The sequence below is a fragment of the Gadus macrocephalus genome, chromosome 16, assembly GCF_031168955.1.
Source record: "Gadus macrocephalus chromosome 16, ASM3116895v1".
NCBI lineage: Eukaryota > Metazoa > Chordata > Actinopteri > Gadiformes > Gadidae > Gadus > Gadus macrocephalus.
The window spans coordinates 12,182,592-12,209,697 of NC_082397.1; the positions used below are offsets into that span (position 1 = coordinate 12,182,592).

The following is a 27,106-nucleotide window of genomic DNA, read 5'->3' on the forward strand; positions in this document are numbered from 1 at the left end:
TATTTGTTTTATTTTTGTGTGTATAAAACTCTTTCTGAACATTATTGAGACCATTTAATTGAATATGAGAGACCCAATAAATATTTATTCTTACCAGTAATATCGATACAGGCTTTCAGTAATGTTCTTTGGCGAAGACTATAAAAGAACACATCATTACATGTTAAGAATGATAGAAACCTAAACGCGGTCAGTACATAGTGCCATATGGGTGATTCAGTCTGCTGTAACCAAACTCACTGCAGAACCATCTAAAGAGGATACAGGTCTCCTGTGCTTTCAAGGGGTTAGCATATGTATAGATATCACAATATTAGACACTTTGAAAGGCCTCATAACACCAAGATCATCAAGTTTGTGGTTCAGCCGAAAGATCAACACCAACCGGGATTAAAAAGTATGATTGGCTTATGTTAAATAAGTTAAAACATTTCCTTCCTTGCCAGCTTTTTCCAGGACTACCGTTGTCCATTTGAAGTGGCTCAAACATTGTAAAAAAAACCAGATATAAATACACATAAAAAACACAAGACATTAAACATGATTATGACTTCTAAAAAGTGAAACATTAGACACCACATGTGGCAATATTAAAGGCCAACAAAGTACACGTTACATAAAACGACACGTTACTGTCAAAAATATCCATGGTGGCTAAACCTTAACCACAGGGCTCTGCTCATTTGTCCTGCCCCCGCAGCAAATGCTTTTGTGTTCAAATGTATAACCTCACTCCAGGGAAAGTGCGGAGGGCTCCTCTCTCTTCCCCACCAACGCGTGGAATGACTTCACGAGGATGACTCACTCACTGATATCTCTGGCCCCGTCCCCTCGCTCAGGACTCAGGACTCAGATAAAGAACTCGTCCATCGGCTCGTGGCCGTGTCCCGCCGTCTGGGCTTCGTGGTGACCGAGCTCGGCCGTAGTCCTGCCCGTCTCCACCGGGGGGCCCCTGGAGGGGCTCTGACCGGCGCCGAGCGTCCTGCGGGCGTACCCCTCCCTGGCCCCCGGCGTCCCCGGAGACCCGGCGGGGCCCCGCGTCCTGGGGGGCCCCGGGGAGGGGGTGGCGCGTGCCTTGGGGAGGCACTCGCTCAGCTCCCTGGCCAGAGTCTCCAGGGCGGAGGAGGCGCCCACGGCCGGGGGCCTCCTCTCCTGCTGCGGCTCCGCCGACCAGGAGCAGGAGCAGGAGGAGGAGGAGCAGGAGGAGGAGCGGCTCGCCGGCCCGCCGCCCGCGTCGGGGGAACGGAGCGGCGAGACGGCGGCCCCCGTGTCCACGTTGGTCTCGGGCTCCTCCGCCTCCAGCAGGAGGTGGGAGAGGGAGCGGGAGATGGAGGGGCGCAGGGGGGAGTCGGGGGGATAGGAGGTGGAGGAGGAGGAGGGCAGGGCGGGGCTGCTGCGCTGGGAGGAGTAGCAGGAGCTCCCCGGAGGCGTGCTGCAGCAGCTGTCCGGGACCTGGCTCTCTCCTCCTCCTCCTCCTCCACCTCCTCCTCCACCTCCTCCTCCTCCGTACGGCTTCTCGCTGCTCTGCTCGACGGAGAGCCGGTGGCCTACGGATATCACAGGGAACAGCAACAAAACAAACAGTAGGTCAGCCGGCGTGATTCATAATAGGTGTGGTCAGGCTGTGTCGTGTTCACATCGGCCACCGCATAAATAAAAGCAACGCGCCGCTCGCTCCCCGATACATGCTGCCAGGCTTGATCGAGCATTGAAGGGGAACAAAGTTGACCACTTTAACCCTGCCATAAATCTCTAGGATGTGTCGGGCGGGGATTATTGAGGTTGGCACTTTGATCGATTGTGACTCGATTCCTCCGGTCTCCAAGGTCGCAGACAACGTTGTCTCTGTCAAGCTTCAATGGATGGAGAATAAAGTTCACTGGACCCAGAATAAAACATTGTCGGCTCAATTCAAGCGCATGGAGAGAGATAGGGTAGTAGACGAGTCCTATTTTAGCTCGTCTTCGTCTCGACGGGGAAGGTGTAAAGGTGCTGGCTGAGTTTGTGTTTCGCTGTTTCAACCAATTCAACTCTTACAGAGCCCCAAGGGGAAAGGCGACTTTCTGCTGTTGATTATTGATATTTATTACACGGCTCTTCTCAATGATGTGGAACTCTCCGTCCACTTGCATGTCATTATATGGCAAGCATATAATGACCGCTGTCAAGGAAAGTGGATTTTTGGCCGTCTTTCGTATCACTCCGCAAGTAGTCCGGTAACTTATCAACCCCAGCATACTTGGTTGCTAGGCAAAGTCAACGTCTTTGGCGGACTATTTCTCCGCTGATCAACACTACGAAACACTGCGAAACACATACCGTGTGAAGTTATTTTTTCGTTAGTAGCCGTGTAATATGCGGGATAATGTATAGAATGTCGCCCGTCATTATCGAAAATAAGCCCCTTCAGGGCGAAAGAAAGTCCTGTTGTCCCCGTCGGGGCTTAATTTCCCGATAATGACCGGCGCTCTATACATTATCCCTTACATAATACAATAAAGTCTGAATCGTGAGACTAGGCGGTCGTCACTGGTTCCCGTACCTGTCCTGCCCCCGGGCCGGGCCGGCGATGCGAGGGGACCAGAGGGAGCGGGGAGGCCGGGGGTCTGGCCGGTGGGGGGGGCGTGGCCCGAGCCCCTCAGCTGCAGCCCGAGCAGGGAGCTTTTGGAGCAGCTCAGTGCAAAGGCAGAGGTCAGAGGTCGCTGGGGTAGGGCCGAAGTTTTAACCTGCATGACAGAGGGAGGGGGGGAGGGATTATGATTTACACCTCCGGATTGGGAGATTAACGCGAGGTAAGCAACTTTGACAGGATTGTCATACCACCCACATATGGCTGGTTTACCTTGTTCCGTGTGCACGCGACATGCATTTACTTTGTCTCGTTGAAAATGAGGCTCCTGTCGTTTTAATTTCTTTCTCGACTTTAATGGTGTTGTTTTATGTATGGCCTCAAGGAATGTATATTTCTTTCACCTAAAGTTCTGACTAGATATCATGTCCATAAAGATTCCATAAAGAAAATTAAAGAGTGCGTGACGTGGCCCCTCAAGCCATCATATACCATGCATTACATCTAAAACTATTGTTTTAATCTCAACCCAGTCTTCTGAAGTTGGGCCACCCACCAAACTAGGCCAGAAATCCCCTCTCCTCAGATTCAGCTGTTTAAGAGAAGACAATGAAGAAGAAATGTAGTATTTCCGACTGTGCATGTCGCAAGAAAATAACAGTGTTTGCCACCAAGCCACCGCCTTCTCCCTGCTAACCCTAGATCTACAGGAGACAAATATCCCAGACTAACCATTTTGTCTGCAATAAATCAAGAAGACGTAGTGGTTGCGCGCACACACAAAAAAACACACACTCACACACACACACAGACACACACACGTGTGTTAAATGTGAAATTACAGTGTGACAGAACAGAACTGTATTCCTGGAATGTACTCAACTTTTTTTATACAGAGCCTTTACCAGTTTTACTCGCGATAAAACTTGAAAATACAGTGCTTTTTAAACCAGATGAGATGAGTTAAGTGTATGATTATTCATAATTGATGACCATTAGCATTATACAACCAGGATTTATAAACATCATGGAAAAATAGTTACTACAACATATTTCCTACTCCTACTAAATGACAAATGTTCGAACACATTACCTTTGGACTGGGGTAGATAAATAGGCCTTACAAATCACATGACTCCTACTTCCTCCAATTGTCACCCCTCTGAAGACTGGCCTACCTGGAAGAGGATCTTGTTTCCGTCCAGGTCCTCTGTCTGCCAGCGGTTGGTGCTGATGGGGGTGCAGGGGTTGGGGAGCAGGGGTACCAGCTGGCCCACCTCCTCCACGCTGAACTGCAGCACGGCGGAGGAGCAGGGCTCCACCCGGACCCCCGGCGGCAGCTGCTTGATGGCCAGTTGCAGGCACAGCCCTGGTTCTGTGGGGGGGGGGGGAGACGGAAGACGAAAGGAGTGAGTTCCGACCCAAGGTCTGCAGCCTACCTGTGAACTCTTGAGGAAAAGTACATAACCCCTACCTCCACAGCTAATTCAATTGATCTGACGTCAATGACAGTGAATTTGTGCAGGCACGTCGGGTACGCCATCCACTAACCCACTGTAGCTGAAGTCACATCCATGTCAGACACTGGGCTTAAGCATCATTTTAGGAAACCTATAACCAACAAACTCGAAATGTCAGTGCTCCGTTTGCTGAGAGCAGCGCTGGTTTGACTTCCCCTGGTGCCCGAGCGGGAGGCCACTGGGCGCTGGTACAGGCGATATGAGGGACGTGCTCCCGGGAGGCTTGCCTGTGTGCAGCGTGAACCAGCAGAAGCCCGTCTTCTGCTCCTCGGCGCGCTGCTGCAGCACCGTCTCGTACAGCCGCACCTCGTCCTCGTAGTTGTCGTGCGCGCTGAACAGCGTCACCCGCAGCGTCTCGCCCCCGCAGTGCACCGGCCGCACGCCCCACACGGGCATGCCCGCGCCCAGGCTGTAGAAGTCGCGGCTCGGCAGCAGGTAGGGCCTCATCGGGGCCTGGGCCGGGGGGCTGCGGGGGTCCATGTGTCCGCCGCCGCCCTGGCTCCCGCAGCTCTCGGTGTGGTGGTACTGCCACGGCGGGCGCTGGAAGAAGTCCAGGACCCGCAGGATCCTCTCCTCGCCGTAGACCTCGTGGAGGAAGAAGGTGACGGCCAGGGAAGGGTAGCCTGCAGCCGCAAGACACGGCACAGCTCAACGCAGGCTCTGATGCTAGGCTGCTGGGGTTTTGTCTGTGTTAAGGCAGCCCTCCGAATGTAGATGCATCTCTGTCAATATATATTTATATCGAAAGATATACTGGATATAAAGTGCTGATGTACATTTCATGTGAACTGTCATTTAACATACATTATTAGTCATATATTTTCTTTCACATCAACAATTTTAGCATTTGTGTGCAAATGTGAAGATAGCCCAAGCTAAAAATGTATTGATATAATCAACGTATTTATATATATTTTTCTTTTTAATAGCAAGACGACTAAAAGATCCCTACTACCTGTCAGGGGGCCCAGACGGGACGGACGGGAGTACTCGCGGAGGGGAGACGCCCGCTCTGACACATGGAAGATGCGGAGGCTAGGGCAGAGCCAGCACAGCAGTTGGTCTGCGGTGTGCTGGAGGAGCAGAGAGTCTCCGGGGTTGGCCAGGAGGTGCAGGTTCACCAGAAACACCTGCTGCTGCTGCTCTTTCAACCGCCTGGCCCTCAGCTCTTCTGGAGGGGGGTGGGGGTAAATAACACTCATAGAAACAGCTACGAAGCACATTTGCTTACTATCGATTCGATTTAGTTATGCTGCAAGGAGCCATACTTACTGGTGGACGACGGCATTTTACTGCTATCTGATCTAAAGAGGAAAAGATCATAGGGTATTATGAAGAGTCTAGAGGGAATTCAATTAGACGCATCCCTTGATAAAAACAATGCAGGGAACATAATATTGTCACCATCTTGTGGTTGGTTTGGAAACTGGCCTTGGTCGCCATGACAACAAAGTATCTTTGTTGCCAAATGTGTAAAAGATAAATAATGCGAAAAAGGATCAACTAGTGTATTATCATAGCAGAGACATTGCGTTTCAAAAAGGCTGAATAACCAAAGCAACGTTGATACGGAGACACAAAACGCAATCACAACAAACGGATGAAAGCGTACTGCTAAAGTTCGCTAGCCTTAGCCGCCGCTCGGCTAACTCACTCGGCTGTTTCGGCTCCCGAGTCCACGTTCTCATCTTCAACTTCCTCAAACAAACTCGCTCTTCGTATCATCGTCCGAGGGAATAGGACATTAGGTGGCGTCCTTGGAAAACCCACAGGGATGCGAGACGAGTAACATTTTGCCACGGCTCCCGTGAAATACAATGCATCCCATTAGGTTTTACATAGAGCCAGGGAGGCTGGGTCGTCGCCCCTCAGTCCAGACCGCAGAGCGGCGTCTCAAGTTGGTCCGCTGACGTCACCAGGCAAACACGCACCGTTAGGTTTATTATCCCGGCAACAATTTACATATGGGTCAATCAACAAAAACACAGAGCCTTTTCTCATTGCCATGAAGTCCAACTAGTAAAAGCAATGGTATTCACAGTGTGTAATCGGTACGTGGATGTTTGGGCGTTTTAAAGCCAAAGCCGGTTATCATAAAACAGCAGATGGCAGCCGTCGAACAATATGAAAGGACAAAGAGCCCAGAAGGGTTGAACAGAATTGTAAGTCTAACGTTAGTGGACTGGAATGGGGGTGTCTAAACCTTGAATATTGAGGACATAATCTGTTAATGCCTTGAGAGCATTAACTCCGGTCAAAGTTGATTTTCAGTGTTGTTCTTCACAAGGTCAGTGTTGGATGATACTGCACATTGGGCAATAATGATTGGAATATATCGAGTGATGTATTGCCTACTTTGTGGTGTGTGTGTTAGAAATTAAGAGGGTTATATATAGATTCCTGAATCCTTGTCAAATCAGGATTCTTATACCTTTTTTCTTTTTACTAGAACCCATGAATCTTGTTTATATGGAAACGTAATTATTTTAGCCCAAACACTGCACTGCAAACGTATAGCCTTCTTCATGCTTCGGTCAAAAAGCACTCCATGACTTCATTAATTCTACATTTAATATGATGAAAACAAGGCCCTGTACACTCCACCTTTGCAGTGAGTACAACAATTATTTTACAATTTGTACACATTAAAACATCCGTTCCATCCGTTCCAAATGCAGCTCAGAATGGCAAAAATAAGTTCCATTTGAATTCTTTAAAGTGGGGGACATTCCAGACAGGAGAATCTTCTGGGCCATTGTGGAGCCATTATTCCAGCAGAGGAGGTGTTATTGGAGACCATACACCACTTATAGGGCATTAGGTCATTAGCAGCCCCAGCCCCATTGACCCAGTATGATAGAATGCATGCCATATACCTACAGCTCTCACTACCAACACAAGTTGCAAGAATTTGGATTGGAATTTGGCATAAAATATTGGACTTGCATGAGGTACAATCTGTTAAGCCAGAAACGGAAAAAGGAACAAAGAAAAAAAAAACAGACAAATCACTGGGAAAGTCTAATTGAATTGAGCTATCTCCTTGGAAGTAGTCAACATTGTATTGCAATGCTATTATAACACAGGTCTGTACGGGTGTGCAACGTTTCTCCTTGAATTTAATAAAACCCCAAGGAGAATGTGAAAACGTGTCGATAACCTGCTAAAGCCATCGTGGTGCCACAAAACACAAATGTAACACATCTAACATCAACATTTAAAATGTGGGTTGGGTGGGAAATTTATATATTTTCACAGCCTCCACAAAAGCCCCCTTCCTCCACAACATCTCTTATATTCACTCTGCCTGTTCCTCTTCCATCAACAGAACAGTAGATTAAGTGGCAGACCCACTGAACCAATTGTCTCAAAAGGCCACATTAGAAACATGACGGTAACTCAACTTTTTCACCTCAAACTTCAACTCTCTGTGCCAATAGCATCAAACTATTGTTGGAAAGTTGTCAGGTCTGTTGATTGGTTTTAGTTTTGCTTACACATTTAATGGAAGAGAAAAAAAAACAAATAAAAATAAAACAGCTTCTCAGTGTTTCCCAGAATCAATGATGAAAGCTCTTTTTCGAGTTCATTCAACCACATAGCAGTCCACAGAAAAGAAAAGGCTCTCAGTTTCTCTTGACTTGTCAGTTGATTATTTTTATGCTACATAGGTATATACTTTGCGGTCCTCCGGCGTTCGTGCTAAATATTCCCTCTCAATCAGTCCTTCAATGCGCTTCTTGATGACTACAGGACTAGGGAGGAATCGTGATCGCAACTGTTGCGTGACCTAGGAAGAGCGAAGGAGAAAAAAAACAAAATAAATATTGAGTATTCATATCGGAGCAGTTACTATCGTTATGATGACGACGATGCTGGATCGATTATTATTTCCCAAAGGATACAGACAAAGTTTTGGTAAACTTATGAAAACAAAGGCTTTTGCAAAGCGGAGCCTAGAGTGTGTTAACTGACCTCTGCTACCAGTACGTTGTGCTGCATCTTCTTTCTTGACTTCATGATACGGACGATGGCGGCTTCTATCTCGTGTTTCCTGTCGTCGTCCACTTTCTGCCGCGTCTCCTTCCGCTCAGGGTCTGACTCCCCCTGTTTAGCCGCCACTAGGAGTCATGATGACAACACGACAAGAGAGGTCAACACCCTGACTGACTGTTAAGACCGCCAATCTCCATATGATGAAATATGCTGTTTTACCACTACAGCTGTTGTGGTAAAACCTTTATACTTCTATATTTAGATCATACATCAGTCCCTTTGTAAGATTCTGTAAAATTGCAAAATATGATCAAATATATAACAAAAATACAACGAAAAAAGGATCATTGCATATATACCAACACTTGCTCTAATAAATATAGCTACTCTGCAGTTAGTCTTCATGTTTTCCCTTTAGAATCTGTTATCGTGGAATGTGCAGGTCTTTATGTTTTGTAGCCGTCTACCTGTCTGGATCTTGACTCTGTGAAGTTTGGAGGTGAACTGGTCGTTGACTGTAAACGCGTGGCCGTTCTCGATCTCTTTGGACTTGGGCTCCTTGGTGAGCACCCTCTGGGTGGGCTTCCCGCAGGCCAGCGACTGCAGCGCCCGCACCAGCTCCCTCTCGGGGATGTCCGTCTCCTGCTGGATCTCCTGCAACGGCGTGAGCGTGCAACATCTGGCCATCAGTAAAGCCGTCGGGTTGCGTACGTGGAAAGTGCTCTACTGTTCATAGCATCACACCCTAATGTACTGGCAGTAAGCAAACGAAGCGACCGCCCATACCTCAAACGTGGACTTGTCTCGGTTGTTGAACAGCATGAGGATAGTCATCTGAAAGGTGGACACCTGTAAGATGTGCTTCCTGGTGTTGGAGCCAGTCACCTGGGCTCCTCCCACGCCGACCTCTGACCCGTCCTCCTTGAGGAAATGGGAAACACTAACTCAGTCATATGGTCTTTTTTGGAGTCATTTCCCAATTGTTAAAGTGCAACTGGCAGGTTTGCACCCCCAATTTGTCATCCTGTGGGGAAAGTGTGAAAGAAGTCGATGTAAAAACTATATTCATGTAGGGCGGCTTAGAATTAAAGCTAGACTCATTTTAGTAACACGCTGTGCACAAACATTTGACAAAAGAATCACAAGTGGAATACACCATGTGACACGACAGCGCTACGGAGTGACAACCTTGGGTAGAATGACAACAAACACAGCGCCAGTGTCCTTGAATGTACTTGTATAGATTATTAACCTTAAGCTAGAGTAGTGTCATTCCACAAACTTCTTAAAAAGGTCCTGCCCTTTTCTGGCTGAAATCTATTGTTTTTTTACGCAGGTGTGCATGTCTTCCCCATGTGTAGACGCTGTTATATACCTTTTTGATTGGTCCATGGAAGGTGGCGTTGAGGTCCGCAGAGCCCATGTGATGCTGCAGGGTGAGTTGTCTGCCGCTGTGCTTGGCAAGGTAGAACCTACAGGACGACAGACCATTAGCACGCCGTTGATCCTAAATAGACTCCACTGATGGGGACGAAGTTACCTATCTACAGGAGGACCCAGAGGGAATAGCCAATATCCTAGTTCTGTGGGGAAGCGAGGTAGCTCGCCAATTTGGAATTAAATTCAATTAAGAGCCGTTATCCTTTATTTTGAAACCAAAACCCCACAGACGGGCACGCCGTTCCATTTCATTACTTCCTAATTGCCACTTTGCATCTCGCGAAAACAAAGTTGTTTATCACGTCTGTGCTGCCAAAAGCCTCTTCAGCCAGCGGTTAGATAACAGACTGACCTTCTGAAGACTTCGAACGCGTGTCGCGGCGACGGGGGGATACTGCACTTTGGCGTCGCAGACTGCGTTGGCCAATACCCCGTGGTCAGCACCCGCACTGTCAGGTCCACTCCTCCCAACGACACCTGAACTCACACACACACACACACACACACACACACACACACACACCGTTTTCATGACCTTCTGGGACCGGCTCCTGACTTGCAGTCCTCTACATAAGTGCTTGTCTGAAAGCTCCCCATAGGAACCTGTCACGGGGTCGAGAGGCATGAGGGGTGGGAGCGGCCATTTCAAAGACATCCTCATGCACCTTGAACTGGGACCAGCCCCGCAGAAAAAGCTAGAGCTTTTCTAATAAAACAAAACCATACGTTTAGCATCTGCAGTCCTGCAGGGATTGTATGTTTATAACTGTTTAAAACCATTCAGAACCATAATCATATGAGTGAGGACTTGGTTATAAAAGGGATTAGAAACGGATGGAGGTCAAAGTGTTGTCTTATGTATTGCACTACAATACGGAACTGCAATTCAGAGCAGGCACAAGTGCGAGAGATTCATATCGTTTGTTGAAATGTCAAGCCACAGGACAACCACTGCCTAGGGAGCACAGGTGAAACAAAAAACGAGGAGAGGGCTGCACTGCAATACTTTAGTCTGATTAAGCGCTTTCCTACCCCTGTAGTCTGTAAATGTTGCCTGAACTCGTCCATGGTGGTGTTGGAGATGCTCATGTCCCGGAACATGCCCTCCAGCTTGGAGGTGAACTGACAGCCGCACTCCGTCTGAGGCAAAGATAAAGGTTGAGTGAGAGGCGGCGAGTGGCACAGGAAGGGTCATTCACTCTTGTCACTCAGGATGCGAAACACCAAGAATAAGAATATAGCCATTAGTATTTGTTATTGCAATCTGTGTGACAAAAGGGTAACTCAAACCCAAGTGGCTTTGTGGACTATAGGCTCGTTTACGTTCCAGGGCACACGGGTGTCCTCTCCTCCTCACCTTGAGCTTGGAGATCATGTTCTTCTCAGAGTCGTCCGAGACGCTCTTGTTGGTGAGCAGCCGGCGGGCCAGGTGCTGCTTGTAGTACCTCTCAAACACGTCCTTCTCCTGCATGAAGCGGAACAGCACCATGGCCTTGTCCAGGATGGACTCCACCTCCTGTTCCGTCAGCTGGACACGGTTGGAGGCAGAATTCGATTGAGGACACAAAGCATGTATTGGAATGGTTCAAATATATCTTCCAGGACCGTGAAGATAGCATAGAACCACAGTTAGGCATAGAGCTTTGATCGGGCCCAGAAAATCAAGCCCGACCCGGCCCGAGCCCGTGCATGTTCTGTCCGGACCCGGCCCGACACATTAACTGTAATTATGAGCCCGAGCCCGATTTCAACCCGACATTTTTTTTAATACACATGTAACTTTGTACACATTTGTTACTAGGCCTACTCTGCTAAATATATATGTAAGGGATAATGTATAGAACGCCGGTCATTAACGGGAATATAAGCCCCGACAGGGTGAACAGGACACCGACACGCAGCGAAGGTGTCTCGCTTCGCCCTGAAGGGGCTTATTTTCGATGATGACCGGCGACGTTCTATACATTATCCCGCTTATTACACGGCTACTTGCCAAAACAAAAAATAACTTCACATGGTGCGTCTTTTTACAATTTATTCATTACCAGCATTCGTAGTGTTGACGTTGACGTCGCTTAGCAACGGAAGACGCTGGGGTTGACAAGTTACCGGACTACTACCCATGCAAGGGAACGGAGCGTTCCACGGCATTGAGAAGACCCGTGTAATAAAGGCCTATAAAATTTCTGTTTATGGCATAGATTTCTCCTCACATTAGGCCAATAAAGCAATGATAAAAAACCAAAAAAAAAAAACGCTTGATCGAAAGCCCGGCCCGGCCCGGCCCAAGGATAGTGGCGGGAAATATCGACCCGACCCGGCCCATGGGCCGGGTCGGGCAGAGAATCTGAACACTAGTTAGGCATACTATCTTTGTAAGCGCACTCAGATATATATAAAAAGATTTGACTGTGAAACTTACCATTGTGTTACCATAGCATAGACCTTTACACTGTGACAGAATGACGCATACTGTTGACTGAAGGTTCCCCGTGGAGAACACTCACCCCTTTCACTCCCTTCTTCAGCTTGTCGTCGATGAAGAGGGACAGGTACTCGGGCGAGCGGGAGTTCAGGTTGAGGAAGTACTCAAAGTCCCCAGCGATGGTTTGTTTGAAGAGCCTGTCGTTGTTGAACGACTCCTGGAGGAAGCGGTCGAAGCGCGTCTTCAGATCCAGCAGGCCCTGGCCAAAGTAAAGAAGAAATAGAAATCCAATAGGGTTAGAAAATGAAAAAAGCCATAGTTAATGTGCAAATATGTTCAACATGCCACCCCCTAGTGTGAATATGTGGCTGTGCATATTCCTATGCAATGCTTCTTTTAAGAATTGATAGACGGTCAATCCTGTGCGATGCTGCGTCTCACAAGCCAAAGCGGATGGATACTGCCAGACATAGATAACGCTTCTTTGGCAGGAGAATGTCCCTTACCTGGATGTAGTCCACAGGATTCTTGCCCTCTCCTTCCTCCGACACCAGAGCCTTGCCCTGCTCTCTGAGGTAGGAGCTCATACACTCACACATGGTTTTCAGTCCATTAGGCACCCTGCTGAACAGCTTATACATGCACGCCAGGTCTGCACACAGATTGCATCGGTATTAATAGACGAGAAGAGAATCCAAACGGATACCAATCATTGGCTGGACAACATGTTGATGTGAAACTTTTTTGTGAACACCGAGCCAGCCCTGCAGTCATGACTCATAATGAGAAACAATGGGAAACAACGGCAATAAACGAGGACACAGGGGGATCTACGAAATCACATAGAAATGTGCCAGGCTCCACCGACCGACCTTCCGTCTTGCCGTTCTTCAGCATGTGGACCAGGCCCGAGTTCTCCATCTCCACGATGGTCTTCATGTGTTTGGAGATGAGCTCCCGCTCCACCACCTTGACGATGGGCTCCTCCGTCGTCTTGTCCAGGCAGTGCATGACTCGCTCGATCTCCTCGTTGATCCGCGCCTCCACCTTCTTAATGTAAACACTGGCGCTGTTCTCCGCCAGGAACTTCTGGCTCTCCATCTGGTGGGGGAGGGAGGCAAATGTGCAAATGTGATGAGTACTAGGGTGATGAGCAGAGCACTCTAAATAAGGCCATCTGTGTGCTTTGAAGGTTTGAGTCATGTACTTATCTCCTTTGTATTCATTTATTTTACACACAAACCTGGAAAAACTCTGCAGACATTTCTAGGAACGGAGCCTCGAAGTCTTCTTCGTATACAGACCGCCCCTCCAGCCCGAGGATCATTAACATCTGGCAGGCGTTCCTGATGGCGCCCCTGGAGGACAGACAAAGAAAACCATCAGTAATGTATAGCCACTACCAAAACGGCAAAGGGTACGGATTCTGTTCTTCTGACCTGGCTGGAGGCCACACAAACAACTCAGCAAGAGTCCCAAACTGAAGGGAAAAACCAAAATGGTTTTGAGGGGGAGGGGGGCTGGATGGTGTAATGGTGGATGGACGGTACTGGTATCCATCCCCCATTTGCACGGTGGACACCACCATCAATTGAGCAAAATGCACATGGTCATTACAGCCAAATTAGCCTAGAAATAAGTGTAAGAACTTGCATGAATGCCTGCTTTTTTTTTTAAATAATACAATGCGATTCTTACACTGAAATTAAGCATTTATTGATATGAATATGCCAAGTGATTTTTAAATAGTTGCTCTTAGGAATAGGCTTGGGCGGTATCCATTTTTGCATACCTTCCTGACATTTACCCAGGGTATATAGCATTTGATGGGATTTGAGCAAAAAAGAAACCACAATAATAAAACCACTTAAAGGGAGAGCTGCTAGTGAGGGAAGCCATTGCAGCATGTAAGAGAGCTTCAGACCTAAAATTCAGTCTTTGCCAATTGTACCAGCCAAGTGAAGGCTTGCAGAGTTTAAAGCGCTCATCTTCCATAGATTCAAACTAAGTCTCAACGATTACTCAGCAACTGAATAACAAATGATCCCTTCATTGACTCCATGCTCCAGCTGATTCCCTGCCCACCTGTCGACCACCTCGCCCTTCCTCTCGCGGGCGATCATGTCCAGCAGGGTCTGCCGGAGGTGGTCTCGGATGCAGCCGTAGCGCACCACCTGGTCCCTGAAGATGATGAGGCCCAGGTTGTACACGTTCTCTACGTTGTTCTGCTGCACGTACACTCGGTCCTGAGGACAGGGACACCGGGAACCACAGAATGAGCAACTCAATTGTACTTTATTTGAGTGTTTTATTTCAATTTTCTATTCCACTTCGACTATCACTCACCATGTACATGAGTATGTCCCTGATCATAACCATGGCAGTCTGATGGTCATTCCAGGCCTGGTTTAAGGTCTGGAGGAAGTTATTGTTCAGAGAGTTGAGGACATCTTCCCGTACCTTAAGTAGAAGAACATTTATATTATCACACTATGTGATTGTAACACACACACACACACGCACACACACACTTACTGTGTGTGTGTCAAGTGTGTGTCTGAATTTCACTGACAGAGATGAAGCACCCTTCCAGATGTCCAGTTGCCTTGTCTTTATTATAATCAGGAAATAATATTTACATTGAGAATGGTTGGCTGACATTAAACACCATTTTTAAATGGCCTCATCCCAAATCCAGTTCAGAAAGGTGGCCTTTTGTCACGATGTGAACCCTTCAACAGGTACGACTCCTTTACCATACATTAGATGGATTCATATACGTTTTATGACAACATTTAATACTCAGAGCTGCCGTCAAGGCCAACCTTTCCCTTCCTGCTAGTGCCCTTTTTCAGTCCATTACTGTCCAGCTGCCCCGACAGGGGAAATATAGTGTGACTCTATATATCCCCCTGAGAGCAAGACCCGATTCCAACTTGCTTGCTTTCTTTCTTGTACGTGCTGAATGTACTTTTATGATCGGCGGCCTTTTCTCCCTCCCCACTTTCCGCGTACATACAGACTTGATAAAGAAACCACTGCAGAGTGACTCAGCACTGTGAACGCCGCCTCTCGCTGGACTGAGATTTTCTCAAAGGGCACGGAGGCCTCCCTCCGTCACCGCCTCCTCCTCCACTTGGAGGTGCTGCATCATCACCTCACTGTGCTCTGTCTGGCCAGGGTGAGGCGTCACAGGTGTTGGGGTGTAAGCGTAGTGGAGAGGTGTCGGTGCGACCGGGGCCAAGAGGGTAATCCGAGTGTGTGGTTTCTGTGTCTATTAGAGCTTGGGACGCGCGACTGTGGAATGTGACTGGCGTACCGTTGTTCGTATGATTTCAGTTCTAGCCAGGGTTTGGGGTCCAGGGCGTTACACTCGATTAGCTGTTCCTCGTAGCATGCATCCATACATACAGAAACACTATTCTCGTGCCATGAGTAAATGGTGTGAACATGGCCACGGCAGGGTTTGAACCCAATATCTTCTCACTGCGAGCTGACAAATGTTATAACCAGTTAAACAACATTTCTCACCACTGAAATACCAAGACCTGATTTATCATATGTCATCTAAACCAGCAAGAACATGCTTCACAAGTATGCAAATCCATTTTAAACTGCAGGCAGGAAAAGAGAAAAAACTATTTGTGTTCCTGTTCCTGCTTTGTAAAATATCCCTATGAAAATCCGTTGAGGACTGATGTGCTGTGGCCTTACTTTGTTGATGAGATGCTCCGTCACCACCTCCCGCAGGCCCGTGTAGAGCTTCTCCCCATGCTTGTGGAGCACCATGGTGTAAGCGTTCCTGTACAGCTCCTCGAAGCTCAGTCCACTGTTGTTCTTCCTCTGGATCTCCTGGATGGCGTTCTTCAGAAGGTCCCAGATGTTGTTGACATATTTCTCGTCCATGGTCATCTGCAGCAGGGGCCAGAAGCAGAAAAGCGGGGAAAAGCACAAAACACAAAACAAGCGATGTGAGTGAGAAATAGAAGTTATTGTTTGGAGTATTTTCACCCCAGATAACTCGCCTTTCCAACCCCTCTCAATCACAAATGAGTGGAAAAATAGCCTAAAGTAATCACAAAACGATAGCAGTGCAACATATTTGATTCATATTTTCCTTCTCTTACCCACGATAAACATGTTTTGTGGAATTACTTTAGCCATCTATTATGGAGTGGTTTGGTGTTGCTTCACATTTAAAGCAGTCCCTCCTCCATTGAGTCTGAAGTAACTGATGAGGAAATACCCAGTACCAGAATGTAAAAACAAGCCTCTGATTAAATGCTGCCTCCTCCTCTTATCATAGCATATACTGCATCTTCTCTTTGCTTTCAGACAACTCACAAAACACATCTTTGTCACTAGTGTGTAGCAACATAACTGATCATATTGAAGTAATATTAATTTATAAAAAGAAAAAAAAAATATATATATATATACACTGGTATATATAAACTGTAGACCCAAGTTGTATGCAAGGAAAGCCTGCGGGCCAACTAACGCGTTTCTCTTTTTAACCTCAGAATAGGCTGGATCATTTGGACAATGGCTACTTATAACAGAGAAATGGGCCAGTACAAGATGGATTCCATGACCATACTTTGTCATGGTATCGAAATCTAGTGTCTTGACATTACAGTGGAATTTTCTGCACATGAGGGCAGACCTGTGAGAGAAAAAAAAAAATAATTCCTGGACAATGTCCCAACGGATATCATATCCACAATTTAATCTGCTTCATTTGTTCCATAGGCACTTAAATTCCACCTTGGGAGAGCAGAGAAAAAAATAGCAGTTGGATACCATTCAAGAATTACACAATGCATTAAAGACCCTTACATGTGGTTTTATATTTGATATTGGTTGTTTAATAATTTCTATGGAGGTGAGTCAACTGACAGCCAAGTATGCCTTCAGAAATAAACAATAGTGTGTTTTAATTATTTTAGTCCAAATAAAGCACACCCACTATAATATTTTCGGATAAAAAAAGTCATATTTTACTATTTGGCCGCAATTATTTATGGATGTTATTTTGCCACCCTTTTGTACGCTCAATCTTTTCTACATCAATACTACAACATAAGCTACTATTAAGCCTTCATCATCTGATCAATGCTAAACAGGGCTCAGCGTGTGGAAAGAGAAAGTCATAATTGTAGTAATCTTATTTTGTTACCATGAAATATCACTATTCATCTATATTATCCTATTGATCTACTCGATTGGGTCGGATACAGATAATAAATTCCAGAGAGAAGAGGTTAATTATTAGTATTTGCGTTTCTAATGGAGATGAAGATGACGATCCTTCTGTCATTTCGACCAAGAACAAACAATTGTGTAATAACACAAGCACTTCAGTGGCCCTTTTTTCTATGCTTAAATAAATCGTGCATGCTTACCAACAGTCCAGTTCTTTGTAAATGTATGTATTTATGTGTTACAATGTTCGATACCAGGCTTTCTTTAACGCTGGATTCTCTGTACTGTTAGTTTTACCTGTTAGTAAAGCAGATCACTGCTTTACATTACAGACTGTTGCTATGGTCGCAGTTCTGATCAAAAACTCTGAAGGACCTGGATCATATGAATCTGCAAATCCACTGCATGAAGGAAATGTCAATATCAATATTCCCAAAGAAGTCTCCTTCACCTTGTCTCACTTCTCAATCAATGGAAATGTTCAGTTAACCACCAAGTAGGCTCATCTTAAAAAGACTAGAGTTTAAGTTGTTATGGACGCAGTTTCAACCGTAGAATCAAACAGACTATGTTTCTTAGTGGAAGCAATCAATGCATTGAAATCGCTTTGGGGTTATTTCTTTGAGTGAAATTATTGATTTTAGTAAGTAGCTGTACAAATAGTGGGATAATGTAACTGAATCACCCTTTAGGTTTTATTTTGCAATAATGACCAGCTCGCTGTAAATTTTCCCTTACATAGCATATATATCAAAAGAAGGTATGATAATTCTTAATAGATTAAACGTTTGCAGTGGCAAATTCCATAGTGTAATGTTTTTTATTACTCATAAAATCCTTTGCTTTAATAGGCCTACCGGGTGGGGTAGGGGGTCCACTGTAACAGTGTGACAAAGGTAAATAAAAAGATAGTTGAAAAGAAACGGAATGGTTCTGGTATGGTTACAAGTGTCCCAACATGCAATCAGAGGTTACCACAGGTTAAACATGTTTAACATCAATCATTGTATAAGGAAGCGCTGACATTCCATCCCCCTCACTGACCAGCAATTAAGAGAGCATAGGTAAGGGCCTTTTATTCATCATTGTTTGTCAACAGTCTCTTGGGGTGTATATCAACTATAGGAATACAAGGACACGTGAAACACAATTCTGGGAGTCAGTAGAAGTGCAGGTGGCTCCTTAATGTCAGGCAAGCCCAAACACATATTTCAAAACGATCCTCTAATAGCAATATCTCTGTAAACAATGAAAAAAAAAAGGGCTGGGCATCTTTTAGGGGGTTTAAGCACAGCTCTTTCTGATAGTACAAACCTAAAATACAATACTCACAGACGAACAACCAAACATGTCAGGGGAGAGCACAAGTATATTCAACAAGTAACTGACGACCAGAATTCACATTGTATAGGAAACTAGGTCATCTAATTTAGAAAAACTCCAGGCATGACTCAGACACAAAAGAAACGAATGCCGCTGCCATGTCGAACCATTCCTCTCTGATTAATCAAAAACAATGCAAAATACAAACATACTTCCACGTAAACACAACTTTAACAGGTTATACAAATACGTAGTCGGAGGTTGTGCGACTGTGCTAAGCAACACAGACATGTTCTGAAACACTAAATTGAAAACATGTCGTACATGCATGATGAGAACTCACTACATGAAGGGAATGGAAACGTGTTGTGAGGGGACTCTCATTCATTGACTGTCTGGAAAGCGAGTGAAACTTACTGAGTAAAAAAACGGAGCTAGCTGTGCTAATTGAAAGAAGTAACTTAAAAAAGCAGGTTCACTAACATGTCACATTTCACTGGGTGCGCGATGAGTCACAAAGTTAGCAAACCACACTGTCTACTCCCGAGTAAAGACTGACCGACAGTGGGTTTGACTCCTGCCGTTTTGTTGACTATTTTCAGCCTGCCGTATTTACTGGTTAGCTGTTAAACATGTTAGCATAAAAGCAACCGAGACCACGGCCATCGATTCAGCTGCTGGCCGCAAACGGAGCACGTATTGCGGTGTGTACTTACAGGAAAGGCCCGTATCCTCATCTTGGTATCCTTCTTGGGACCGCCTTTGCTGAGAGTGGACATGGTAACTTCGTCACTATACTCCTTATTTACATGAAAGTGTTCTTCGAAAAGGGACAGGGGCTTATACTATTTACGGAGCAGCCGATGTGGCTTTCAATTGACCCTCCTTTTAGGTCCGTGTCCCCGCAAAGCAATTTATTGTTGACAGCCAATATGCCAAATTCAGTCGCTCATCATTCAGCAATGGCGGACTACCTGCACTTCTCACTGCGCAGAGCTCCCGGACATCAACTCACGCGAGAAAGCAGCACTTACACACATGTATGATTTTCAAAATAGTTATTGTAATTATAAATAGGCCATTGATTATTATTTGAAAAAAAACAATACAGTAATTTGATAAAAGTATGGAGCAAGATGTTTAGGCCGTCAAGACTATACAAGTTTACAGAATTTTCATATTAGACCTAATATGTTATGTTAGTATGATGTAATGATATTACCATTCTGTATATAATGTTGTATTTACAGCTTACCTTTGGTTTAGTTCTGTGTTCTACTTTCCAATTAAAGTAATGTAATGTGAGCTGATTTGTGACATGATAATACCTGCCTGATTCTATGAACCTGGTGTAAGCTATGAGTGGTTCTAGAGAAACCTTCGGGTTCTCTATAGAACCTTTATTATAATATGGAACCCCAACAATCCCTTTTTCTGAGAGTGCCTATTCACAGGGACACATTCTGATAAATCTTCAATATAAATGTAAATGTAACAATTATGCCTTCTTTCCTCTGGTTCTCAGAGATACAGACCTTTAAACTGAGAGACTGCCAAGGAAATAATGCATGTTTACATTTCACATTTAGTCAATCAAAGTTACTTACAAGTGAGGTTGAGGACAATCAAAGCATACACTACAAAAAGTGCTGCACAAGTAAGTTTATAATATGTAAAAGCTAACCCCCCTGGTTCCAATGGGTTGCGAAAACATTTGAAGTCAGAGAGCAGAGCAACTATGCCTGGCTATTTAGCTGCTTGGGAAACGTTTTAATCCAAAACAACTCGGAGGGAAGTCAGATAACCTACATGTCATTAGGTAACAGGTAATTGTTAGGTATATAGCTAGAAGTTTATATGTAGGCGCTAGGCAGGCACTGGGGCTTAACCATGATATGGTTTGGATGGGAGTTGAACACCAAGGCACTACACTACCCTAGTTATTTTTCTGTATATTAGTGTATAGCTTATGGCGTAGAGCTCTTTATAGTACCCTTACCCTAAGTTCCCCTGTGAGTTGTAGGGATAAGAAGGAGGCAGGTGACGGTAGTCAAGTCTTACACCAGATTTATTCCAAAAAGTCACATTTTCTTCTATGTTTTCTTTCCAAAATGCCTTGTTCAACATTTTTTTGTAACATACCTGAAGAACAAGTTCAATAATGCTTGCATCGCCTTGACCAAAAAATATATTTATCTTTACATGAATGATAAACAGGATCACGTATATATTTCAGGCTAATTTTGGTTTTCTATTACTGCCAGTATATCATATATGCAGTAAATACACATCATTTTGTATCACCCCCTGAAATGAAATGGAATGGGGTTTCTTAGAAAAAATTAAGAAATAAAACTAAAGAAGAAAAAAAGATAAAACAACTGAATGGTCTAAATGCAACCACTTCACATACAATGAAGAATCTGAAAAGTTGACATATTTCTTAAGTAATAATGACAAAGACAATCAAGTCAGCTTTTAAAAGTTTTGATATTTACAGCATTTATATTGTTGCCATTAAACAGATATTTCACAGGTGATCATCACAATAACATTACGCGCTCCAGGAAGTAGTCCTGTGGATCTGTGATGGTAAAATAATATGTTGCTTTACTTCTGGATGTACAGTAGTGCCTAACCTGTCATTTTTTTTTAAACCTGAAATATGAAGTATAAACCTAGCCCTCACCATAGCAATTATTTGAAGTTCACCACCGAAAACTGAATTTGATCCAAAAAGATTTAAAGGAATAGCCTTTGCACTCGCAGCGTGTACAGAGAGTAATAATTTCTGAATTGGCACATGGTCTTGACTTGTTAATCATACACACATAAGTGGACTTATAGACCCCAAAGAGAAGTCTGTGCGAGGCCAAGAATAAAAATAATTCTCTTCGTCCATCGTCGACTTACAAAGAAAGTCACCATATATTGCATTAAAAGGGACAGTTTGCTTATTTGAAACATCTTTTTTTTTTAATGTTTTACAATGTAGGGTCAGCTTGCCATCATCAACACAGTACCATCTGTCTGGCCGGGAATAACGTTTTTCCTCCCATACTCCAGTGAGTCCCTCGGTGTAATCAGAAAGCCTCATGCTTTGCCTCGCCTTCCTCTTGCTAAGACCAGCATGGGAGGGGGGCTCATGTGTGAGCTGATAGAATACAGCCATGGTGTTGATACCTCTCTTCAGCACTATTGGACGTGCCATTACAGATGTGCATCAGAACGGATTGTGGAAGGTACCCACATGACATCTTTACATCCAAAAAAATGTAAGCATACTTCTATTTTGTTATACTAATGAGAAACTGTCCCTTTAATGGTTCCAGAGAGACAGAAACTAAGATGGCCAGCAACAGGTGTGAGTGTTTACATAGCCTAGAGATCTATGCATTATCCAGCTGGCAGACAGCTAACCCCTCTGAGGATTTAGGATACAGAATGGAGGGTAACTAAGAGAGAGCTCATTTCACCAGTGAGACCGGTTTCCTGGTAATCTTTTGAACATTTGAATAAAATGTCTGTAAATATGATGCCAATATATAGCTTGTACAATATATGTAAAAGCTATAGAAAACAAAATGAAGAAATTTTAATTTTAAACAATTTCAAATAATTTATATTTATTAATGTTTCTCGCAACTGCATAATTTTGACCTGTGTTTGCCTTTATAACCTCTTTGAGGTCTGCATAAAAGTGCTAAAGCTGGTCATCTTTGATGAATTTCTACCTGTACGCAATTACCATGATCGAGTTTGATACAACCAGGGTTTTTTACAATTGACCTTATTACCATTCTCTCTCTCCTCCACACACAAACAGACAAACACACAAACAGACACAGACAAACACACAGACACACAGATGCACCGACACACAGACACACACACTCTCACACGCACACACACACACACACACACACACACACACACACACACACACACACACACACACACACACACACACACACACACACACACACACACACACACACACACACACACACACACACACACACACACACCACCAGCCCAAACCGTTCTCCTATTCTGCAGCATCCATGGTAACCTTTCATATCTCTAATATTATGAAATAGAACTGAAAATCAATATCATTGAATGTATGTGATATAATTATGTAAAACACATAATAGTACTCCTGTCTGTTTAATTCGTTCAAGAGTTAAAAAAAAGAAAACAATTCCGACATTGTAAAAAAAAAAAAAAACATGGAATAGGACTTCTGAGGTCTTTACAGGTATTTCACAAATATACATCTTCTGAACCGCACGGTCATCCAGTCAACGTATCGGTAATAAAAACTATATGTCTATAACAAATATACAACATAAATACTAAAAGAGACTTTATTTTAAATGTTCATATATTAAAAGCTCTGGAAAAGGCAGCAAATATGGACAATAAGGCAGATCCGTCTTACACACACACTCGATGGTTTCTAGTCTAGCCCACGCACACTGAAACATGGTGAAGGATCTCTGTAAAGGGTTTCAGACGCTCTGTCTCCATCCTCTCTTGGTTTCTCTTATTTTCAGAGAAATCAATAGGGAACAGGGAAGGGGAGAAGGGGGACAGAGAGAATGTTTGAGAATTGGCCTTGATTTACTCATATATATATATGTATGTATGACATAAGGTGTGTCTGTGTGTGCGTCTGTGGTTCTGTGAGCCAATAGGGTTAAGTGACTCTACTGATTGTCAAATTGTCCCCTGAACCCCCCCCAAAAAAGCATAATCTTTTGTAAACATCATAAAAGCAGTTAAATAAATATGTTCCTGTTAATATGTTTCTCCTGTAAAAATCGTGATGAATAATTTATTCCTTGAAATGCTGAATAAAAAATAATTTTCGAATGGTATAAAAAACCCGGACTGCATTCATTGAGGAGCGAGTCTGAATTGTGTAACTAATACTAGGTGAAGAAGATAATAAACAAGGTGCACATACAAAATACCTTCCTTAGCGTAAGGTGAGACACAGACGGTTTGAGTTGAGCGTTGACAAATTGGAACCATTTAATTCAATAGAAGCCGTTACAAAACATTGTACAGAATGGATTTAGCACTTCATGTAGGTTGAACATGTCGGTGTCGTCTTCTTGATATCGAGTAGTCGTTTTTTTCTGTCTCGTGTGTGTGTCGAAGTTGTGTGTATTGTGTGTATATATATCATATGGTGTTTCCACTCAACAGTATGTGCGTTTTCTTTTTTTTACAAGTGTGAATGTGTGTGGGTGTGTGTGTGTGCTTGCTTGTGTGTACGGATGTGTTTTTACAATCATCCCATCGTCCCACATCATCTCCTTATGAACTCGTTCTCAAAATAATGTCGCCCCCCCCCGTCCCCCTCCAGTGTAGCTGTGGTGGAGCAAAAAGACACAACATGTCCCCTGCTCCCTGCATCCCGGCCTGGAGACAAAGCAGCGCATTGCATCTGTCCCCCAGAGTCCACTGAACCTGTCTCTGTCTGATCCGCTCACGTAGGGACCCCCCCGTCAGCGGTGCATGACCTCCTCCCCCTGCTAAGCTATCTAGGTGGAGGACAGCGGACAAGAGAAAGATCTCTCTTGCTCTCTCGCGCGGGGGGGGGGGGGGTTGATTGGAAAAAAAGCTGTCACCAGCCTCTCCTAAAAACCTCAGCAAGAGCACTGAGACTCGCCGTGATCCTCCTCATCAGCATCTTAGTCACCGTCCTCGTCACCATCACTGACCCTCCCCCTCGTCCAGGCAACCGTTGATACATTGGTCGTCGCTGCCGAAGGCCCCCTGGGACTGCAGCAGCTCATACTCCTGATCCAGGAAGTCCAGGCTGTTATTGCTAGGCAAACCCCGGATGGTGAACTTGTGGGAGACTTTAGTCCACTGCTCCCTGTTGGCGGCCACCCTCTCGTATAGCTCGGTGGCCCTGGGGAAGAACTCCGACAGCAACCTGCGGAGGCAAAGGGTGCGCAGGGGAGAGAGAGAACCAGGGGGAAAGGTTAGAGGAGAGAGTGGAGAGAGTATGGATGGGAAACAAATACATGCACTGAAATCCAGTTGTTTGCTTAAAGGTCCCATGGCATGCTACTTTAAGGATGCTTTAATATAGATATTAATGGGCCCCTAACACAGTATTTGAAGTCGTTTCCGAAATTCTAGGGCAGAATTACAGCCACTAGTAAACGAGCCAGTCGCACATTGAGCTTTCCCCAAACACGCCGTTTTGGTGTCTGTAGATTTGATGCAAATGAGGAGGAGAGAGGCGGGTCAAGGAGGAGGGTGGGGGTATGGCCCTGATCAGCTTGTGGCAACGGTACCATGAGCTCTGTTTACAGTGGATGTATCGCAGTGGCGAGGCGCAGACAGCCTTTGGCCTCGTTCTGTAAATATCGTAGAACCCTCCAGGTGCTCTGCAGCTCTATACCTAAATAATATCATATTATACAGAGATATCTATATCATATAATATATATTATCACGGCCAAAAGCTGTGTGCACCTCCAGACGATATTATGAATCTCAAACAACTGTGTCGAGATCTCCGACGTCTCTAGTTCTTCCAAGTCCACATCAATCTGAAGTAGACAGAACCCCGGCAGCGGGCAGCGCTTAGGCACCACCGCCTCCTGTGGCGGGCAGCGCAGAGGCGGTGGTCCCTCGGCAGCGAGCAGCGGGAAGCGGGGCTCAAGCGGGAGACAATCGCAGGCAACAATCCCTTTCTCCTCCATGTCGCGGTTCATGTACTTCAGGGAGTCAAAGCCAAAGTTCCTTTCCCCCAATTCCTTCTCAACCATGGCTGAGACAACCCCCACTACGAGTCTCGTTGTGGAAACACCAGAGACTTGAGTCCGACGTGTTATGCGCCATAACACCGACAGCAGAACGTTATCCAAATAACAAAGTGTACAAAACTTGCGTTACACTCCTGGATCTATCTATAAATAATATCATATAATACATATCATAGAATATAAATTATCACGGCCAAAGCTGTGTGCGCCTCCAGACGATATTATGAATCACAAACGACTGCGTCGGGTTCTCCGACACCTCTGGTTCTTCCACTTCCACATCAATCTGAAGTACAGACTGAACCGCCCGCGGCCCGCTGCCCGCTGCCCGCTGCCCGCTGCCGGGCGGTGGTGCTTCGTGGTGGTGGTGCTTCGTGGTGTTGGTGCCTCGCGGCAGCGGGCAGCGGGGCTTACCGATGGCTGAGATTACCCCAACTACAGTCTCGTTGTGGAAATACCAGAGACGTCAAAGAACCACGTGTTATGCACCATAACACCAACAGCAGAACGTTTATCCAAATAACAAAGAAGTGTACAACAATTACATTGTGTGTAATCACACACACACACACACACACACACACACACACACACACACACACACACACACACACACACACACACACACACACACACACACACACACACACACACACACACACACACACACACACGTGGCGCTCGCATGGTCATAGCTCTTTGGCGGGCCAAATTCTCTGGGCTGGCAAGGCAGAGAAAGGGGTGGTGGCATCTCCCCTTATGACGACATACGGGGAAAATTCCAAAACGGAGCGTCTGAGCTTTGTTTTTTCAAAGGCGGAGCAGAATCCCTCGTTTTACACCCAACGCCATGGGATCTTTAACATATTGAGGGATGTTTTGAGGTAAAGGTAATATCTAGTAGAGTAGATAGGAAACACTTGCATAAACACACATAAACAAATGCTAATAAGTGCAAATCCCTGCTACTATGACATTCATTTTTTGCAGAGCGTATTCTGAACGTCAATTCTGAATCCATAATTTCTGTGCCCCATTTCCCACTTTAGCAAGTGGGGGTGGTGGCCCGCAGTACTCTATGACCTATATTTAGTGTGAGTCTCTTGCTCAAAGAACAATGGGGCTTACTTATAGATGGGCATGGCGATGTGCTCCATGAAGCTGATCTGTAGCTCTGGGATGTAAGCCTTCTCCCGGTCCATCATCTCACTGGGTCGGTTCCCCATGGCTTTTTCCTACACACACAAAGAAACACACAAGCAAGTGTGCAAGTGCACACACACGCACACACACACACACACACACACACACACACACACACACACACACACACACACACACACACACACACACACACACACACACGGAAAAAAATACACACACAGTTTAATTGCACATTACTGCAGATTCTTATAGATAAAAAAAATATATCACAAACATGAGAGACCCTAACCCTAAACATGAGAGAAGGTTTGGATGCTGTTACATACCAGATCTCCTTGTGAGAAGAACTCCTTGTAGATCAGCTCCTGCAGGGACACACAGAGTGATGGACAATAGAGTTCAATAGACAACATCAAAAGACGCAACTTTAAATAACACCACATATCACCTATACAATTCCAAAAACCTTCCCAAATTTCTTTTGAAAAAGATATGGCCCTTTTCCAGCCCATTTAACACCTTTAGTCATGAAACAGGCAACTGACCGCTATCTTGCGCGTGGTCTTCCAGCCCTTGGTCTGGTCCGACAGGTCACATGACGTCATCAGCAGGCACAGCAGCAGAGAGCGATGGGTCTGATTGTTCTTGTTGTAGCCAACTGAAACACACC

At 45.1% G+C, this 27,106-nt stretch overlaps 3 protein-coding genes across 7 annotated transcripts in view; all 3 read right to left on the minus strand.

Moving 5' to 3' along the window:
• Window positions 1-63: 63 nt before the first annotated feature.
• On the minus strand, window positions 64-6,513 carry LOC132474826 (protein FAM124B). 2 transcript variants are annotated; one of them, XM_060075703.1, is made up of 7 exons: window positions 5,744-6,513; window positions 5,362-5,393; window positions 5,045-5,257; window positions 4,317-4,712; window positions 3,748-3,944; window positions 2,543-2,726; window positions 64-1,547 (listed from the first exon to the last, which is right to left on the minus strand). In XM_060075703.1, exons 1-7 carry the CDS (start codon window positions 5,812-5,814, stop codon window positions 850-852), a joined length of 1,791 nt encoding a protein of 596 aa, XP_059931686.1. In that variant the 5' UTR covers window positions 5,815-6,513; the 3' UTR covers window positions 64-849. The 2 variants fall into 2 exon arrangements, with proteins under 2 accessions (XP_059931686.1, XP_059931685.1); XM_060075702.1 differs by having other exon boundaries at window positions 5,045-5,260.
• Window positions 6,514-6,642: 129 nt separating this feature from the next.
• Window positions 6,643-19,471, minus strand: cul3b (cullin 3b). 2 transcript variants are annotated; one of them, XM_060075701.1, is made up of 16 exons: window positions 19,195-19,471; window positions 15,665-15,862; window positions 14,297-14,410; window positions 14,036-14,196; window positions 13,194-13,308; window positions 12,823-13,051; window positions 12,457-12,602; window positions 12,033-12,209; window positions 10,883-11,053; window positions 10,558-10,665; window positions 9,878-10,002; window positions 9,461-9,557; window positions 8,872-9,003; window positions 8,553-8,739; window positions 8,065-8,210; window positions 6,643-7,879 (listed from the first exon to the last, which is right to left on the minus strand). In XM_060075701.1, exons 1-16 carry the CDS (start codon window positions 19,255-19,257, stop codon window positions 7,748-7,750), a joined length of 2,301 nt encoding a protein of 766 aa, XP_059931684.1. In that variant the 5' UTR covers window positions 19,258-19,471; the 3' UTR covers window positions 6,643-7,747. The 2 variants fall into 2 exon arrangements, with proteins under 2 accessions (XP_059931684.1, XP_059931683.1); XM_060075700.1 differs by having other exon boundaries at window positions 8,872-9,006.
• Window positions 19,472-23,493: 4,022 nt separating this feature from the next.
• The window catches only part of LOC132474823 (cGMP-dependent 3',5'-cyclic phosphodiesterase), a 119,330-nt gene continuing 115,717 nt past the window's right edge, over window positions 23,494-27,106 (minus strand). For all 3 annotated transcript variants that reach the window (XM_060075697.1, XM_060075698.1, XM_060075699.1), the window contains exons 28-31: window positions 26,982-27,094; window positions 26,763-26,801; window positions 26,401-26,507; window positions 23,494-24,431 (exon numbers count right to left, since the gene is read on the minus strand). In XM_060075697.1, coding sequence (XP_059931680.1) covers window positions 24,206-24,431; window positions 26,401-26,507; window positions 26,763-26,801; window positions 26,982-27,094 — 485 coding nt within the window. In that variant the 3' untranslated portion in view covers window positions 23,494-24,205. The remainder of the gene's footprint in view (window positions 24,432-26,400; window positions 26,508-26,762; window positions 26,802-26,981; window positions 27,095-27,106) is intronic.